We start from the raw sequence: 18,234 nt of genomic DNA, 5'->3' as shown, positions 1-18,234 counted from the left end.
CTGACTCTAAAGCAAGGTACTGTAACTATGGCAAGAGTGCAAGAGAGCTGATCAATGACACCAAACGTTTGGTATTTTGCTCCTCTCTCTAAGAGGTTGCCCCGCTTTAGCCATCTCTTGATGCAGGCATCCCCAGTCAGAGGACGAGAGCTGGTCTTGTGGTGCCATGAATTCAGAGGCGTAACTATAGGGGGGCAGGGGGCACATGCCCCGGGCGCAATCTTTTCTGGTCACGTGGGGGGCGCCGCCATGACCAATTTTTTTTAATTTTTAATTTTTTGTTAATACAAATGTTACCTGCTCAGTGCAGCAGTGCTGCAGCAGTCAAGGGAGCGCGTCAGTGCCCCCTTCCCCACGGGCGGTCCCTTCTGCGCCGCCTGCGCCCCCCCCCATTGCTTTGCTGGCACCTGGCGGCCAGTCAGTGGCCTGGCTTGGCGGCAGCGGCGGGCGCTTCTGAGGAAAAACCTAAGTATAATGTAGTATGTTGGGGGGTGGCGTGGGGGGGCGCCATTTCAGTGCTTGCCCCGGGCGCCGTTTTCCCTAGTTATGCCTCTGCATGAATTGTCCCCTTTGCTAAGCAGGGCCACCCTTGCACTAATCTTTTAGCAGAACAAAAACAGCCAAATTCTTTTGCGGATATAAGGATCCTATTATCAGTGTACAGTGGTGAATTACTATACAGTAGTTGTGTGTCATGCGTGTGTGTGTGTACACACACACAGAGAACACTAATTTAGATACTGTGCAGCAAGCCATGCACCCAAGAGAGCTACATCCTCACTCAGAGGTGCTCTTACCCCTGGACGTCAGGGCCTAGGTCCAGGGCCTCCACACCCCCTGGGGGCCCCAAAATCCTCTTTGGTCTGTCCTGAGTGGTGTAGTCACTGTGCTGTGCTGCTTTAGAGACAGAGAGGGGAGTGAGTGGGGAAAGAAATGTGGGATGGGAATATGTTGTGTGCTGAAATGTTTCTGCTAATGCATACTTGCATAAATATACCTGTTTTATAGTCTTACATTCTTGTGAGTTTGTGCCCTCAAGAGCCCATGTGTTAAAAAGTGTGTGTGTGTGTGTGTGTGTGTGTGTGTGTGTGTGTGCGCGCACACACACACGTGGTGGGGGGATGATGCTTAAATTGGCAGCGGGGCCTCCAAAGGCCTTTAGGTCCAGCCTCCAAAATTACCTAGGTACAACCTGGACTCACTGCTTGCATGGCACTTTCCAGCTGTCCATGCCAACTATGCTGCATGTCAGAGCAGCCACTCCTGACTCCCAGGATTTCCAATGGAAGTTGCTACTCAGTGTCATTGGCACAGAGCTTCCCTTGTCTGTGCTAGGACTGGCAACAGGCTGGTAAGTGCCACAGAAGCAGTAAGCCCATATTCCTCTTGGATGCACAATTCACTGCACAGTATCTTAAGCCGCGAACACAGAGGGGAGTTGAGAACTTGAGACCATATGGTTATCCCTTAAGAAATTAAATTTAAAGTTAAATTCATAGTTACACTTGTCAGGAGATGCAGATGAAAACAGCCTCTTCAGGGCAAATGATCCCTATCCCAGCTGTAATGTTTAGAACAGCTCACCATGGTGATCAGAGCCATCACACTGAGTCCAGATGTTTATTTTATTTATTTATTTATTTTATTTTTACATTTTATATCCCGCTCTTCCTTCAAGGAGCCCAGAGTGGTGTGCTACACACTTAGGTTTCTCCTCACAACAACCCCGTGAAGTAGATGTTGCTAGCATGTAAAGAATCTCAGTGAAATATATATGCCCACACAGTAAACAGTTCTCAGCATTACAATCAGGAATTACAGACGGGCTGTTTTCAGTGACATCTCCAAGGTGACTGTAGATCATTAATAATGTTGGTAGCTCAAGACTGGTGTATGAGATGTCCCACTAATGTTAATGTTAACCTAGAACTGGGTCATCTGTGTAGACCATCTTGTTCCATCCCCTCATGTTCTTTGTCTAACCTTTCTTCTTGAGACTCAAGTCCTCAGTAAACACAATCACAAGAAAAACATGCCCATATTTTTAGTGTACTCCGAGTATGGGATGAGTGGACCCATACAGAATTTGGTCAACTGCTATTTTGTCATCACGGTCCCTGATGTTTTGGTGACATGATAAATGCAAGTGCTGATGGGAACAAGGTGTGGTGAGGTTGTCACATAAGAGTTTCACTACATACCAAATTTGACATTAATCTGTCCAACAAACATTCCAAAACATGTGAGTTGACTGTGGTGCATTAGCCTTCACAGCCTTTACAAGGGCTACCATATCAACCTGAATCCAAGATTAGTTTTTCCCCAAGTTGTTTATATTAGAAATTGGGGGGTGGGGGTTGTCTAAAATTCAGAGTCCTCTTCCTTTGGTGTCAGTACAAGTATAATCTGTATTTTTTAAGGTGATTGTCTTAAATTCATAGTCGTCTTCTATTCAGGTAAATATGTTATATCACAGATGGTATGGATTATGCTACAAGCATTAAAGAACTGCCACACATTCTTGAACTTTGTCTTACACAGGTGATGACATCAGCGGCTCTGGAAGTGGTGATAGCTGCCTTGATGATGCATGTGGCAAAAGACTGTCCAAGAACCCCAGCACCAGGCCGCCAGAGACACATCCTATGCCTAAGCAGTCAGGACAAGGTGTCAGTGGAAATAGCAGCGTACTTTTGCCTTCTTCCTTTCTTTTATTACTTTCTCTGGCTGCTGTTGCAATGCAGTACCTGCGACGGTAACTCATTTGTGCAGCCTATGGAAGAGACTGTGATGGTTGAGGTCTTAACTTTGCCAAAAATGTGGACTATATTTAATTCATCTTGGCAAAATGTGGGAGGAAAAAGTTCTTGATTGTTTGTGATAACCTGGCAGTGCTAGAGGTGGTCTTTTCTTTTGTTCTTTTTAAAATGCTGGGCCCTTCTTTCTGTACCTCATTTTTAAAAAGTCATTAATTTGCCACAAAAAAGGCACCTAGGTGCCTACGACAGACCTTGGAAGATAGGTTTAATGCAGAAAAAAACAAATGACCCCAAGGCAACATCATTTTTACTGACTGCAATAAAATATGCAAGTATCTCAGATTCTTATTTAACTGTAGCCATGAGTGTGCTACACTGGTTTAGAACAATACACCATTTTAATTTAAATGTGTTCAAAGTGCTCTAATAGGGAGTCAGTTCATAATTTTCCATTAAGCAAGTGGAAATGAGCCTTCCTTTTGTTTGATGTAGGAGTATCTATTCTGTACATTAATGTAATCCTGATTAGCAAAGGGATTCATTATTCTGGAACCTGGAACAAATGTTCTTTCATTTGTAAATATTTTTGATTGCTAAAATTTAGTCATCATAGCCAATTAATATTTCTCCTACATCCAAGCAAATGAGAATGAGATTTAGGTTTTGCATGATCCATGGAAAGTAGCAAATTGATAAGATGCAATACTGAATCACAATATGCAACATTGCAATAGAAATATGCATGGGAAGACTTTTGCCTGGAAAGCACTGCTTTCCCTTTGAGGCTGATTGTCTTCCTATTGACAATTACCACAGTCAACTTTTACCAAAGGGATAATGCAAAGAAACTTTTTTTGAGGTTTTGTGTATTACTACTAGTCCTTTTAGCAAGGCCTGATGGCAACTCATTGGCTAAACCAGGGAACAGTAAAATACCATCAAATGTCCCTAGACATTGGCTTGGATACAGGTTTTAAAGGAACTGCAGGTCTTTGATCCTGCCCCCAGTTCCACCAGTGATGTCAGCTGGAAAAAACAAGCAGACCAAAGCCATAGTTTGAGTCACCATATCAACCAAATGCTAATCCATTTCACCTTATGTTGGCCTAGTTAACCCTATCTTCTCACTTTGCTAGTTTTCCAATTGTTATGTATTTGCCAGGGATATTGTCAGATGGTTAAGGTGGTCGGTAGGAGAGAGGCAGGAGATAGGAGTGTCTAATCACAGATCTACACAAACATGTATGGATTCTTTGTTCAGACATCCATGCTTGCATAGTTCTCTACATTGGGTCATTAGATTTTTTTGACCTACAGCCACAAGCATTTTTTCTCTTTTTCAGAAATATTTAGTATATCAAGGCAATCGTACTGATTGGTTAGACGACAGGAAACCCTTGACACAAACATTGCTGTTAATTCACTTTGTTTCATATCATGACTTTCCTTTTCGGGATCAGGGGGTGTGAAAGTGTATTTTTTACATTTAAAAATATATAGGCTTTGCATAAATGTTGAATCATTTCTATTGTGTCTTGGATCAAAGACAAATGTTGTATTTCCCAACAACAGCATTCAAAAAGGCAGAACTACAGAAGCCATTTTCAATGGTAGAATGTGATCAATTGCAAACAAGGGAAGCATTTCAAGCATTACAGCATTAGAAGTGGTGAAAGAGCGAAGGCAAGAACATTTATTCAGTTATCATTTCCGTTACTGGCCTTATTTGTTTCTATACAACTTTGGGAGAAATCAGTAACCTAATAACCCCAATGAGTATTGGATGCTGCCAGTCACACTGATATTGTATTTTCAAAACTCAGGCAAGATCTGATGCCAGTGTGAATTCTTTTTCAGACAACAGATGCTTGTGCATACCTTATTTTAAATTCCGCTTGAATAGAACAATGCCCCAGCTGCTTTCTTTATTATTCATCTAGACAACCTAATGCATTTAGGGTTTTTTTCCCCCAATTACACCATTCTTCAAATAATTTTGCACACAAATAAGGCATGGAAATCCAATATCCTGCCTCCTTTGAGCACTAGTTTTCAAATGCCAGAGAAAATGGAGGCACAAATTCAAATAGTGTTGTATAGTTAGACTTCCTTTGGTAAAAATACAGCTAGATAAATATATTCACAAATAAACGCTATACACCCTGCAGGAACCAATGAAACAGCTGCCATTTCCTTCCCCCTGATCTTCTGCCAACTTGCTGGAGAGCTGTAACCTCACACTGTTCAGGGCCCTATTGAAGCCTCAAATTCCATGTGAAAGCAACAGGCGCTTTTTCAAGCCGGAGGCTGCCCCAGTCTAAAGCAGGACATCATGGGCCCAGTTTTTCAAACAAGAAGGGCGGCCAGGTAGTGGGTGATGACTTCCCCTGCAACCACTACCTTACCGCACAATGTTTCATACCCAGCCACTTTTCTCCCAGCCATATTCATTTCTGGTATCAGAACCCAGCTGAGGGGAAAGGGGCATTAGAGAAGAGACTATGGGAAGGTAAGCTGTGTGTGTTGGGGGAGGGGGAGAATTTCTCTGCCCTCACTTGATCTTTTTGCTCTAAAAGACTGGCATACACACTCAGTCTTCTGCTGCACTTAGTTGGCCAGACTTGGGTTTAAACAAGACTGGTCTGCTGTTGCCATGTGTAGTTTGAGCCTGTCTCTTGAGGAGTGCTATCTTATGCTCTCATGGGATCTGATTTTTTTAAAACGTTTGTTATCAAGATGGCAGTGCTCGGTTTTGACATTTAAAAGCACTTTGCCGTAAGGGATATTGATGGATTTAGTAACTGGGCAAAAGAATGTAACACCCAGGCCCCTTGCAAAGCCGTCAGCCAGAAACCAGAATCTTGGATGTACAACCTATTCTTTTTGTGCCATAATGTCTGTTGCAGTGGAGGGTGGAATCAATATAGGCTTTCAGAGCACTGATATTTATCCTTTACAGATGACAAACAACCTGTTGTTTTCTGGTGGGCTTAGGGAGCTAACGTACAAATATCTGGCGTATACCTTGGCTTTTAAAAAAACTAAAAAACAACAATGCAGTTCTATCTGCAAAATTAAGATTTATTTCACTTATTGATATACTTGGCCATTTCTATATTTCTTTTGGTTACCAAGGTACTTGTAACTATCTTGCACTGTTGAACTATGTTCTTTGAATCCTTGTATAAATAAATAAAAAAAAGGCTGGAGACCTAAATCTATATATGCCACTTGCAATAAGATACGATTTTATTTCTTCAGTGTTTGTGTTTCAATAGGAATACAAGTGTTGTCAGCTGGACATCATGAAATGGAAGTATGCATCAGCCTGCTCATAATAATAGCGCAGACTCAGAGAAGTGATTGACCAACCCTCTGAAGTATCCAAATACATGGCCCAGCCAGAGCCGGCATGCAAACACCATAGGCACTGGCTACACCTCAAAAGGAACTGTACAAGACATTAATGCTAAAAACTCAGAGGCAAGGAGGAGCCTTTGGACTACATTATTTTCTGGCCCCTTCCAGCTCCCTAGCATTGAATGAACTTTTATTATACTTGCTGCAGAGGGAATTAGGGCTGATTTAACTCTGACAAATCTCACAAGTCTCGGCATACATTTTCATCCCAATATCAAAAGGCAGTTCTCCCATGCTGAATCACCCTTTGAGCAGGACAGGGATAGAAAACCCAGACCCAGTCCAGGCACAATTTCAGAAGCTTCTCCTCTCTCCAGCATGCTAGTTGTGTCAGAATAGGAAAACCCCCTTTTGCTGTTCAAGGGATCAAGGCCACAGCATTTCTGAATGTGAGGAGTCTCTGTACATGCTTGCTTATCTTCGGACAGCCAAACAGGAGCATTTCTTCTTGAACCACATATTTGTACGCTGAGTTAGGTTTAGCCTGACAAATACAAGACTGAAGGAGGGACATGATAGCACTCAAATACCTGAATGGCTGTCACGTAGAAAAGGGCAAAGACTAGTTTCCTGTTGCCCCAGAAGGCAGTATTAGATCTAATGAGTTTGTGTTATAGGAGGTTAGATTTTGGTTCAACAGTAGGAGAAACGCCTTAACAATGAGTGCAGTTCAACAATGGAACCAAATATCGTTGCAGGAGGTCTCTTCCTCTCTGACAGCCTTCAGAGGCTGAACATCCATCTGTTGGGGATGTACTAGCTCTGGATTTCCTGCATAGAGCCCCTTCAACTCTATGATGTTATATTTCTTTTAGGAAATAACACCAAAAGAATTTCTATAAACTATTTACACATAACAGTGATAGCAGTGACAAAGATGTTATACTAAACTGCAGGATACCAGTCCTTAATGCAGTTCAGTAAGAGTAAGTGCATTTAAGGTGATTTCATCTGAATGAAGTAAAGGAGATGAAAGTCACAGTTTGGGGCCAAGTGAGATGATGTTTGCCCTTGAATTTATTTATTTATTTATTTGGGGTGTTTAGACTTTAGGTCTTAAAGTAGCAGGCGCGGAGGGGAAGGCGCAATTTCAAGCGTGAGCACAGAGAGAAGTGGAAGTATGTGATTGGTGTATATTTAATCACAATTAAAATATGAATAAGTAAATACTATTTCAAAAACATTTTTATTCTGTAACATTTTAGATGTTACATCATAGACACAAAAAGATACAGATTCTTCACTCTAATAGTATAACATAGAGACTGCTATCAATGAAATCAATAGCCTTAAGCCTTTAAGCATACCAGCTCTATACTGAATTGGAACCCAGAAGCTCTGTTGCAGCCTCTCTTCCAATTCAATTGCAAGCACATGCCACAAAGGCCTGCTGAGGCCCAAAGGTTTCCACTGACTGCAATAGGATCTGTGATTGCACAGTTCACTAATGCATAGTTGTGAAGGTACCTCATAAGCTGTGATCACAACCAAAAAAATAATGGCTTCAGCCAATAACATCACTGAATGTTTTTCAACCCAGCTTCCATTAAGATCAATTCTAAGCATTCCTACTAAGACTTTAATTCTATTCATACATATTAGGGAGTACAACCTCTGAACTTGGTGGTAACCTTCAGATTAAGCATGCACAGGATTGCACTTAACTAAAAAGAGAAAATTTGGGCCAGAGATTGATCCCATAGATTCCAACCCTGTAACTTTCAGGTACAGGGCTTGGATTCAGAAATCAAGAAATGTTTGCAAGATTAAGGACTGGGAAACTGTATTATTGGGTCTGCTCTGCTTATGTTTCCACTAAGAAAGGAAAAGATTCTTCCACTTCCACTGCCTGTTTATAACAACCTAACAAGCTCTCCATAAACACACTGGAAGGCCTTGATCCATTTGGACTAACCCTTATGGAAGGACACATATACAGTGGAAAGGATACTTGGTTCTTTCCACTGAGAATCCTTAGTTGCTGGGTATAACTGTGGAGACTGAGTAGCACAACTGACAGCCAGGAACAGGCTATCCTATCATAGAAAACCCTGTACATTTGTCTATATTATGCCCCAAACTGTGGAATTGGAAGGACATGACAGTGGCTGAAGAATGCTGGTTTTGTACTGCACCACCCTAAGGTCTACTACGTAACCTCAGGCTAAAGTTTTTGAACTGTTCATATATTTCACATTTTTTTAAGTGCTGAAAGGTTTAATTTCACATGTGTATAGAGGATTTCATTTTGGAAAGACTCAGGACATTTCACCAGTACGTTCATGGAAGAAATTACCTGACTTCACTTTAACTACAGTAAGTTACTTTCAGTACTAATGATACAAGAATGAACACTTTCTTCAATAGATACATCTAGTATCCTCTGTTCATCTTTTTCTTATATACATTTCCCACATCAAATTACAGTTAAGCAATAGTGGCATTTAAATGAAACTATAGTTCCCAGTGTAAGGGAGATCTGCATGACTGCTGCTCTCCCCAAGTTTTCGTTCAGACTTGTATTTCAATATCAATGCCTTTGCCTTTTTCTCTTGGTCTTTTTTAAATCTGCCTTGTCCATCTTTGCTTTCTTTTCCCTCCTTGGGCTTCCTTGAAGACGCTTTGCCTTTTCCCTTAGCTCTACGCAGACGTGCTGCCAAAAAACAAACAAACCCATATAATTACATTTTGCAAAACAGAATATTGTAATTAATAATAACTAGCTGACCGGGCACAGAGCATCCTGGTTCTCCCCCACCTCGTCCCGCCTGGCTGTGCCTCCTCAAGCTGGCAGCCTTCACCTGCCGGACAGCCACACCCCCTCAGGCTGGCCAATGGGAGCTACGCCCGCCCACCCACCGCCTCACAATGGCAGCCGCTTCCTCAGCCGCTTTGCCCGCCCACCTGCCGCCTCCTCACGACGATGGGGCTTCGCCCGCCCACCACCTCCTCATGATGACATGGCTTCACCCGCCCGCCAGCCACTTCTTCAGGCCGGCAGGGCTTCACCCGCCGCCTCCTCAAGCCGCGGGGCTTCGCATGCCGCCGGCCGCCTCATGCCAGCAGGGCTTCATTCGCATGCCGGCCGGCCGCCTCCTCTGTGCCTGGGCTCCTCCCACTGCCACCACTTGCAAGAGAGGTAGCCAGCCCCTTCTCCCCCCACCTCATGTCCTTGCCTCCAGGCAGGTGCAGACCTAGGCTGCCGGCCCTCCACCGCCTTGCCTCCGCAGTCCAATTCTCCTGGGTGCACCGCCAGCCAATCAGGCGCCTCTGCAGCCCAGCCAATCCACTGGGCTGCCGGGACACATTTTCCCTGGGCAAACCCAGGAGAAATATAGATAGATAGATAAAACAACCCCATGCAAGAATGTACAGAATTGCAGGGTGGAAATTAAGTATTCAATGCATATCTGTTTTAATCAAAATGGTTTAGGTAGTTACCCCATGAAATTACTGCTACAACACTCTTTTCCTTGGAGGTGCCTGAGTGTAGGATTGATATACTACTTAGTTTACAATCATCCCGTCTGCACAGCAATAAAGCATAAATGCATGGAGTCCAAGTCTCCTATATGTTAAGTGTTTACAGAGGTTAAAATGTGATTTTGGCTGTAATCCACCACATGGATTCCTTGTACCACTACTATCCCATATCAGTCTTCACCATACCATGGAGAGGTTGTAAAATAGATATCTGCCAATACACAATGAAAACCATGCGACTTGCACTCCTGTGACAACAATGGTGGCTCCGTGGTGCCAAGGGCAATGGCAGCAGCAAGTCACACTAGTCTTCAATTTAGCGGGACAAGTTATACATCACATCTGTAGCCTAAAGATAATTCTTCACGAGTAACCAAGTGATGGTTTATGCAAAGTGAATCCATCTATGCTGTTATCTTGGAGGAGGCAGGGATCAGTGTAGAAGGAACAAAATGTTTATCTATTCAGGAAGCATTACCATGAAAAGGCTTTGTTTGCCCTCATCTTCCTTTTTAGCATAGATCAGCCATGGGACTAGTCTGAGATGCAGCGCCCTCCCTCCAAATTAGCTTTGTTTGCCCTCAGTAATTTTTTTCTTTTTATTTTAATAAGATTGCAACACTGCATATAACATAATCAAGGATAGCAATTGTATATGTGAATATAACTGAAAAGAAAATCCCTTAAGCATAACTTTAACTTAATAAAAATACAACCTACCTTTTAAAAAAAAGGAAGGGGGCATCTTCTTCTAAGGATATATATATATATATATATATATATATATATATATATATATATATATATATATATAGTTTCAAATCATAAATAAATTCATTAAAATTTGACCTAATAGCTGAAAATTCATTTTCTTTACTTTTCAATCAGAAACAAATCAGTTCAAATGAAGACAAGGAACACATGTCAGTTACCCAAAGTTGCAGTTCGGGAGTAAATGTGTCCTTCCAGTGCTGTATTATGACATACGCCATCCCCACCCCCCACCAAGTACAAAGAATCCACAATTCTTGGTGTAATGCTGGATTCCATATGCTGGGGATGTACCCCAACAAAACATGAACCTTCCTTGACTTGATTGCTGCAATGCCATGTTAACAACCTTATGGATTTCAAGTCAAAATGGGAAAATAACTGGACAGTACCAAACCATATGCATAAGTGTACCCTCATACAGATTACACCTCCAACATCTAGAAGTCTGCTACCATCCCTTGTTAAACATTCTCTGAGGTGTCCAATAAAAATGGAATAAAGGTTTCTGCTGTATCTCGTTTTGAGATCCAAAGAGGTATGTTTCAGTACCTTCAAAGCAACCCGCCTTTGATTTAATAAGATAGGGTATTCAAGATAGTTGTTCCAAAGATCTCAGATATAATCAATATCAATCTTGTCAATGTCTTTAAGCTTCTGATAGAGCAAGGTTACAGGCCTAGGTGCATCCAATAGATGTTCCAGGTCCAATAATACAAATGGAGTTTCAGAAGCTGCAATTGCATCAGGACCAAAAAAACGTGATAGTAAATGTTTTAGCTGAAAAAACTGCAAGCTAGCATTTAAAAATAAATCCAACTTGGCTCTCAAAGTATCAAAAGATTTAAAAACAGCTTCAGAAGAGATCAGTTGATCTAATGTAATGACATTGTGGGAGGCCCAGTTAGCTCAATCTTCAAACAAGGATTCTCCCACAACGTAAGCTTTTCATGCTGGAAAGGATCGAAACCATGTCTAGAACCCAAAGTTCTCCATACAAGCCTTGTGGCTTTCAATACCAGTAATGGCCTAGATCCATGAACAAGTGGATTCCAGCACCTGCCAAGATTTCAGTGGGGTCAAATAATAACTTTGGAGTTGTGCCAAAGGTGTGACTGAAACCTGGGGTACATTGTTACACCCTAAGACTGAAGATAAAATAAATGCCCAATTATAAGCTTTAAAATGCAGAAAGTTAAACCTGCTTTCTTCAATGTGTAGTTGAAGAAGTGAAAATCTGAGTGGGTGTCCTTGCCATAAGAAATCATTGACTAATTTATAGACTTGCTTAAAAGATGAAAGTGAATTGGAAGACCTCTTACAATACACATGAGCCTTGTTATTAGATCCATCTTAATCACATTTATTTTGCCCCAGATACTCAATGGAATTGTAACCAACTGATCTAAGTCATTTTTATTTGAACCAAAAATTGTGAAAAATTTAAATTTCTTAATTGAGAAAGCTTCCTAGAAATTACTATGCCTAAGTAAACAAGAGGCTCTGGTCACCACCTAAAACCACAAACCCTAAACTCATCAATAAAATCTGCAGAACTTGACATGAAATTCAATTTTTTTTAGTAACCCGATAAATTGCCAAACTTTTGAACTAAAGAAATAAGATTAGAAATTTAGACCTCTGGTTTATCAATAAGACAAAATATCTGCATATAAAATCAACTTCTGCTCAGTCCCACCTACTATAATACCCACCTAGTGTAATATTATCAGTCTCTAATAGCACAAGCCAGGGGTTCTAACACCACATTGAACAAAAGAGGAGATAGAGGACATCCCTGACATGTGCCCTGTTCTAGCCTAATTGAAGGGGACAATAGCCCATTGGTGATGACTCGTTAATAAAGAGCCATATATAGCATAGTAACCCAAATCAAAAAACTTGAGGGAAATCCAAGTTAAATCAAAACATGTTTCAAGAAGCCCAAATGGACCATACCAAATGCCTTCTCCACGTCTAAGAAACTATACCGGCTGGTCTTGCTTCTCCGAGGATAAGACTAATACATCAATCAACAATCTAATATTCTCTGACCCTTGGCAGAGAGATATAAATCTGGTCTGAACTGGATAAATAATGGTAGGGAGCACAGTCTGCCAGTGTGGCTGTCAATATCTTAGCATTAACATTTAACAAGGAGACAGGTCTATAGCTAGTACATAGACCAGGATCTTTACCAGGCTTAATGAGAAAAGTTATATAAGCTTCATTGAAAGAAGGAGGGAAGTACTTACTAAGAAAAGCATCATAATGGACCTCCAATAAAATTGGAGCCAGGAAACTAACATATTTCTTGTAAAAATCTACAGAAAATCCATCGGGCCCTGGGGCCCTTCCAGATTTCATAGATTTAACTGTGGTCATTATTTCTTGAAGACAAAGAAGTGCAGCTAAATTACTGGTTTGATCTTGTATTAAATGTGGAAGATGCACCTTTTGCAGGAAACTATGTCTGCATCAATATTAGATGTACTACTACTATACCACTTGAATAATACTCAACATTACCTTGAGTATCACAGATAGAAGCTATAATGTTACGCTGTTTAATCTGCTTCAGTCTTGAAGCCAAGGGTTTACTAGACTCCCACCCACCCTTCCCAATACCTTTGCCTAGTACAATTCAACAAAAATTCAATTTCTAAGGATTATAACTTATTGAGTTTGTATTTAGCCATAAGGTTCTGTATGACTCAGGAGAAGGGTGTAATGCATATAAGGGTAATAAATCTTTAACTTGCTTCTTGAACAATACCATCTGAGCCATTTGTTGCCTTTTGTTTAATATGAAGAATAAGCTATAATCTGGCCCTGCAAAAAAGCTTTAAAAGTATCCCAAATCAGGGATAATGATGTAATAGAGCCCCTGTTCCATTTGTCTAGTAAACTGCAGATCATTCAGCAAGGATGTATTCATATACCACCTAAATGAAGTCCCGGAACAACCTTCCAACCAACTCAACAAGGGCATGATCTGAGGTTGCTATGGCATCAATGTTGTATGCCTGAACTCAAGATACTAAAGAACGAGACTTCAAAAAACAATCCAACCTAAAATAATTTGTATAAACAGGAGAAAGAAAAGTATATTATTGATGAGAGGAATTAAGAAGATGCCATATATCTACTAATTTAAAATCTAACATATAGGCCTTATGTGTGGTACGAGTTCAAGAGTGTAACTTAGATGTGGGGGGATTACAGTCAAGAAGGGAGTTTGATTCAAATCCCCTCCAATAATCAAGTGATCAAATGTCAAAACATGTAAATGTTCAAAACAGCTGTGTATTAATTCTGGGAAATCCGTGACTGGACCATACAAATTCAGTAACACCAAATGTAGACCACCCATGCTAACAATAAGCATAAGGAAGCAATCTTTGTCATCCGTTATTTTCTGTTCAACAACTGAGAATATTTGTGAATTAAAATAGCCACACCCCTCACTCACTTAGAATTACAATAATGACAGCAGTAATGACAGCATATAGTCAAATCTGACTGGCTACATGAAGTCAATTGTGGTCACTATATGATACTTGGCTGACTGGGATCCTACAGTAAGCAAATTAAAAAATGAAAGCTGACATAGCTACAAACTGGAAAACAATGTCTGTTAAAAGCTGCAAAAAAATGGAGAACATTCTTACTGTGGGGTTCCCCGCAATACCCCATGAAATTCTCCTCCACCAAAGCACTACTTTTGCCTCCCCCCCCACCGCAAAAAAAAAAGGAATGGTGAAACTTTTGTTAGCAGGACAGCTTAGAGACAACTGTACCAAGTCAGTAATAGCAGAAATAATTTTTGCTAACCAGTTGCAGGGGAACAACCGCAAGAGAGAGGGCATGCTCTCACCTCTTGCCTGTGGGCTTCTCAGAGGCATCTGGAGGGCTACTGTGTGAAACAGAATGCTGGACTAGATGGGCCTTGGGCCTGATCCAGGAGGGCTGTTCTTATGTACAGTAATAAGCAGGACAGCTCTGCCCCGCTGGAAATGTGCAGTGTGACAAATTTCCTTTATGTGACCTTGATTTATTACTTTCCTCCAGTTGAGTATCATTTCATATTTCCTAACACATTTCCTTTGCCTAGCCTGAAGGAGAGTTGTGTGAATTTCAAAAGTCGTTCCACTCACACCACCCACACTGCAGTCCCATTAACATCAAGAAGATACTGACTGACATGGAACCCAGCCGATCATCTCTGTAACGCTGCTGTGGACTTGTAAGCAGCGCCGACATCATTCAGAACGAACAGTTGTGCAAGCAGCACTACCGCAGTTTGACCTATTCACTGCCATGGGGAAACTTGCAATAGCACGCAATAGCACTACTTGCACAATCCCTCATTTTGAATAGCATCAAGGCTGCTTATGAGTTCACAGCAGCCCTGGAGCAGAACGTTATGGAGACAGTAGGTTGCACGTCATGTCAGCCACTATACTGTATCTACCCTACAACAGCACTATGGAGCAATTAAGTTGGAGCATATTAGGACCCCAACATTCTAGAAGGATATACAAGGATATTTATTTATAAATGTATATCCCACCCTCTTCCAATAATGTTCAAGGGAGCTTACAATATAACAAATGCCAACATTTAAACACTATAAAAAACCAGAAGCTGGACAGCAGTAATGTTGCCTATGAGCACAGTAATAAGCAGCACTACAGTCCTAGCAAAAAAAGAAAGAAGGAAGAACATCAGCACCAAACTGATGCAATTACTGACCATGTGAAACCCAGAAAATAAACACAAATCCGGAGTTTGCTTAATGAGAGAGGTTAGTAGTTAAAGCAGTAGTAGTAGTTAGTAGTAGTGACTTACCATCCAGCACAGACTGAATATCTACTTCCTCCTCAGACTCACTTGAAGATCCAGCATCTTTTGCAGCAATAAAACAAGGTGCAAAGACATTTCAGAATATTCAGCAATTAGACAATGTTACTGAACGCCTCAAAGGAACAATGCCCTCTATGGAAATGAAAACTGCAATGACTTGGGTACATTGCGAATAATAAACGATGAGATTTACATTCAATTTATTGCAAACATAACATTAACAAACAATTCTGATCCACTTCATGTTTTATGTACACATGCTTTCATTTTAGCAATAATTTCAACATACAATAGAAATTACATAGTTTTAAATTTTTAATACATGTCTCTGAAAACAGAGATACAGTTTTCATAGGCTACGTTCACATGAACAATTAACTTCAATTAAATATATCTTAACTCTTATTGACTCCAGATCTGTTCTCTGGTGAAGAGAGTCAGGATATATATTTCTTCTTAAAGAAGAAAAATACATCTCTCCACTCCTGAGCTGTTCATTCATGGAAATGTTTCTTGCAAACCCGTCATCCCTCTCTAGAAAGTAAAGCCAATATTCTGGGATGTCATCATATGGTTTCCCTGAACATGATCCTCTTAAGGGGAAAGGTAGAGAATGTACTCCTGTACACAATGTGAAAAAGTACATTGTGTACAATGTGAACATTGTGAACAATGTAAAAAGTACCAAGATCACTTGCTGCTAATGCCTAACCTAGCACTATTCAATAGTAAGCTAGTACACCTACCTAGCACTATTCATGTGAGCGTAATCTCAAATTTCTGTATCTATGATAACAAATGAAAGACAGCAGCTACAATGGAAAGATACTACCAATTTTCTATTCATCTTCACTCAGACCACATTCCATATGTTTCAGGTGTTCATATGATGAGATGTTTGTCCTTACTCTTTAGCAGAAGTACTGGAGAAGACCTCTAACCATCCTGCTCATCCAGTACTTTGTCCTTTATCATGGAGTTCTTACTGTATCATACCAGCCAGTCTAGTGAAAAAAAATGCTGTTTATAGACAGGGTTCAAATCTCAGTCATAGATTGATTTTGGACAAATCACTGCCTCAATTCCATTCTATTGGGAATATATACTGGAGATAAGAGTGTTGTGGAGATGGTTTTCTTCATAAAAATTAAGTTTCCCCTAATATCTCAGCATATGCATTGAAGGGCAGAAGGTGACTGCAGCGAATGCTTCCATGGAATAGGTGATAAAAAATATTTGTTCTCTGGCTTGCTTTGCTGGCCTAATATCACAGGTGGAGCCCTCAATTTGTGGGTCAAAATTTCAAATGTAGCTAAGCTTGATATTAGTTAGGATGATAACCAATTGACACTTATTTTCAGACCGCTTGAGGCAAGTGTGTTGATTTTGGTTCAGTTCCTTGTGGGCAGAAGACCATACAATAATTTGTCAAGTTTAACATTAAGCTCTCATGAGGAAAGCAATACTGGACGCACCCTCCAGTCCAGCATATGGAAACCTTTACTGATACTGTCTGACATGCTTTTGCTGTGTGGAGGAACAGAGAGCCTCTTCTTAGGTCTTTGTTTTCAAATACCCATTTTGGCTAGAAAATTTGGATGTTCAAAACTGGCACTCCTCTCTTTCAGTCCAAATGCTTTGGAAAGTATTAACATGATTGCTTCATTCAAACGATAGATCTCTGTGCCAGTTTCTTCATAGGCAGTCTCTTCTCTTCGTTATCTTACCATCACTATAATCACCATGTGACTTTCTCATCACATAGGCCAATCACCCAAGTCCTCCAATTTCATTCCAAAATAACAGAAGAGTACCTTTTGCAGAAAACACTCAATGGTCAAAACCATATCATATTCCTAGATCATAGGCATATTCCACTTCTTCTATGTGCACATTGTATATGCAGGCCATTTATAGTAGCAGAAATCCTCTTCCAAGACCCTCAGTTGATTCCACTTCAAAGGAAGGGTCAGTTTCATTCAAATGAAACAGTTCCCTTACCAGAATACTACTTGAGATTTTAAGTCCAGTTGTTTCAGGAGTTCAATTCCTATGATAAAGCCACATGTCTTCACTACTCTCCTGAAATTTAATATTTATAGGAAATGTGAAACACACAAAAAGTGGCCAACTTTGACAAATTATGCTCAACAGGTATGGTCTTTTACCAGGGTTGTTGCAAAATCAAGGAAGAACTTGAACAGATTTTACATGAAATCCATTATTTTGAAATACAAGCAGATCGGGGTCTTGGGTTTGCCCATCAGAACCTGAATACACAATGGGCTAGTTTGTTTTCGAATATATGTATCCCATCTTTGCTCATCATCCATAAATGCCCAGGGCAGTTTACATTAAATTTTAAATCATCAAGCAAAAAACAAGAATGGTCAAACACAGCATCAACAAAACATAACCAGAACCAACTAAACCAAAGCAAAGGTTGGATGAAACACACTTTAATTTTTTTATGGAGGAACATTGGAAGCTGTTTGAATATCACATAAGGAGTTCTACAGGCTGAGTGCCATAACAGAAAAGTCCCTCTCAAAGAGTTACTATCAGCCAAACTTCCAATGACAATAGGACTTTACTTGATGATCTCAGGGGGCACGCAGATTTATTTGGTGAGAACCAGTCCTTCAGGCACATATACCATCATATAAGGCTTTACAGGCAACGACCAGCACCTTGAATTGTACCCAGAAATGAAGAGGGAACCAATGAAGACGATACAACAAAGGTATGCTTTGGTCAGCCTTTGGCACAGTCAACAAGCTGGTAGTCGCATTCTGTACCAGTCGAAGTTTCTAAACAGTCTTCAGCAGCAGCCCCATGTGGAGTGTGTTACAGTAATCTAGCCGCAATGTAATCAATGCATGCATGTTGTAACCATAGCCAGGTTTCTGATCAATCTAGGAATGGGTGCAGCTGA

At 40.6% G+C, this 18,234-nt stretch overlaps 2 protein-coding genes across 6 annotated transcripts in view; one reads left to right on the top strand and one right to left on the bottom strand.

Annotated features, from left to right (window-relative positions):
• The window catches only part of GPC1 (glypican 1), a 315,629-nt gene extending 309,649 nt beyond the window's left edge, over positions 1–5,980 (top strand). For all 4 annotated transcript variants that reach the window (XM_053305191.1, XM_053305194.1, XM_053305192.1 and 1 more), the window contains exon 9: positions 2,542–5,980. In XM_053305191.1, the coding sequence (XP_053161166.1) occupies positions 2,542–2,759 (218 nt within the window). In that variant the 3' untranslated portion in view covers positions 2,760–5,980. The remainder of the gene's footprint in view (positions 1–2,541) is intronic.
• A 1,366-nt stretch (positions 5,981–7,346) lies between these two features.
• ANKMY1 (ankyrin repeat and MYND domain containing 1) overlaps positions 7,347–18,234 on the bottom strand; it is a 73,142-nt gene continuing 62,254 nt past the window's right edge. Inside the window, exons 17-18 of one of the 2 annotated variants that reach the window (XM_053305189.1) lie at positions 15,285–15,341; positions 7,347–8,832 (exon numbers count right to left, since the gene is read on the bottom strand). In XM_053305189.1, coding sequence (XP_053161164.1) covers positions 8,624–8,832; positions 15,285–15,341 — 266 coding nt within the window. In that variant the 3' untranslated portion in view covers positions 7,347–8,623. The remainder of the gene's footprint in view (positions 8,833–15,284; positions 15,342–18,234) is intronic. The other variant, XM_053305190.1, reaches the window with a different exon arrangement.

The sequence above is a fragment of the Hemicordylus capensis genome, chromosome 3, assembly GCF_027244095.1.
Source record: "Hemicordylus capensis ecotype Gifberg chromosome 3, rHemCap1.1.pri, whole genome shotgun sequence".
Classification (NCBI taxonomy): Eukaryota; Metazoa; Chordata; class Lepidosauria; order Squamata; family Cordylidae; genus Hemicordylus; species Hemicordylus capensis.
The sequence above is the reverse complement of the archived record's forward strand: the minus strand, read 5'-3'. Positions and strand labels throughout refer to the sequence as shown.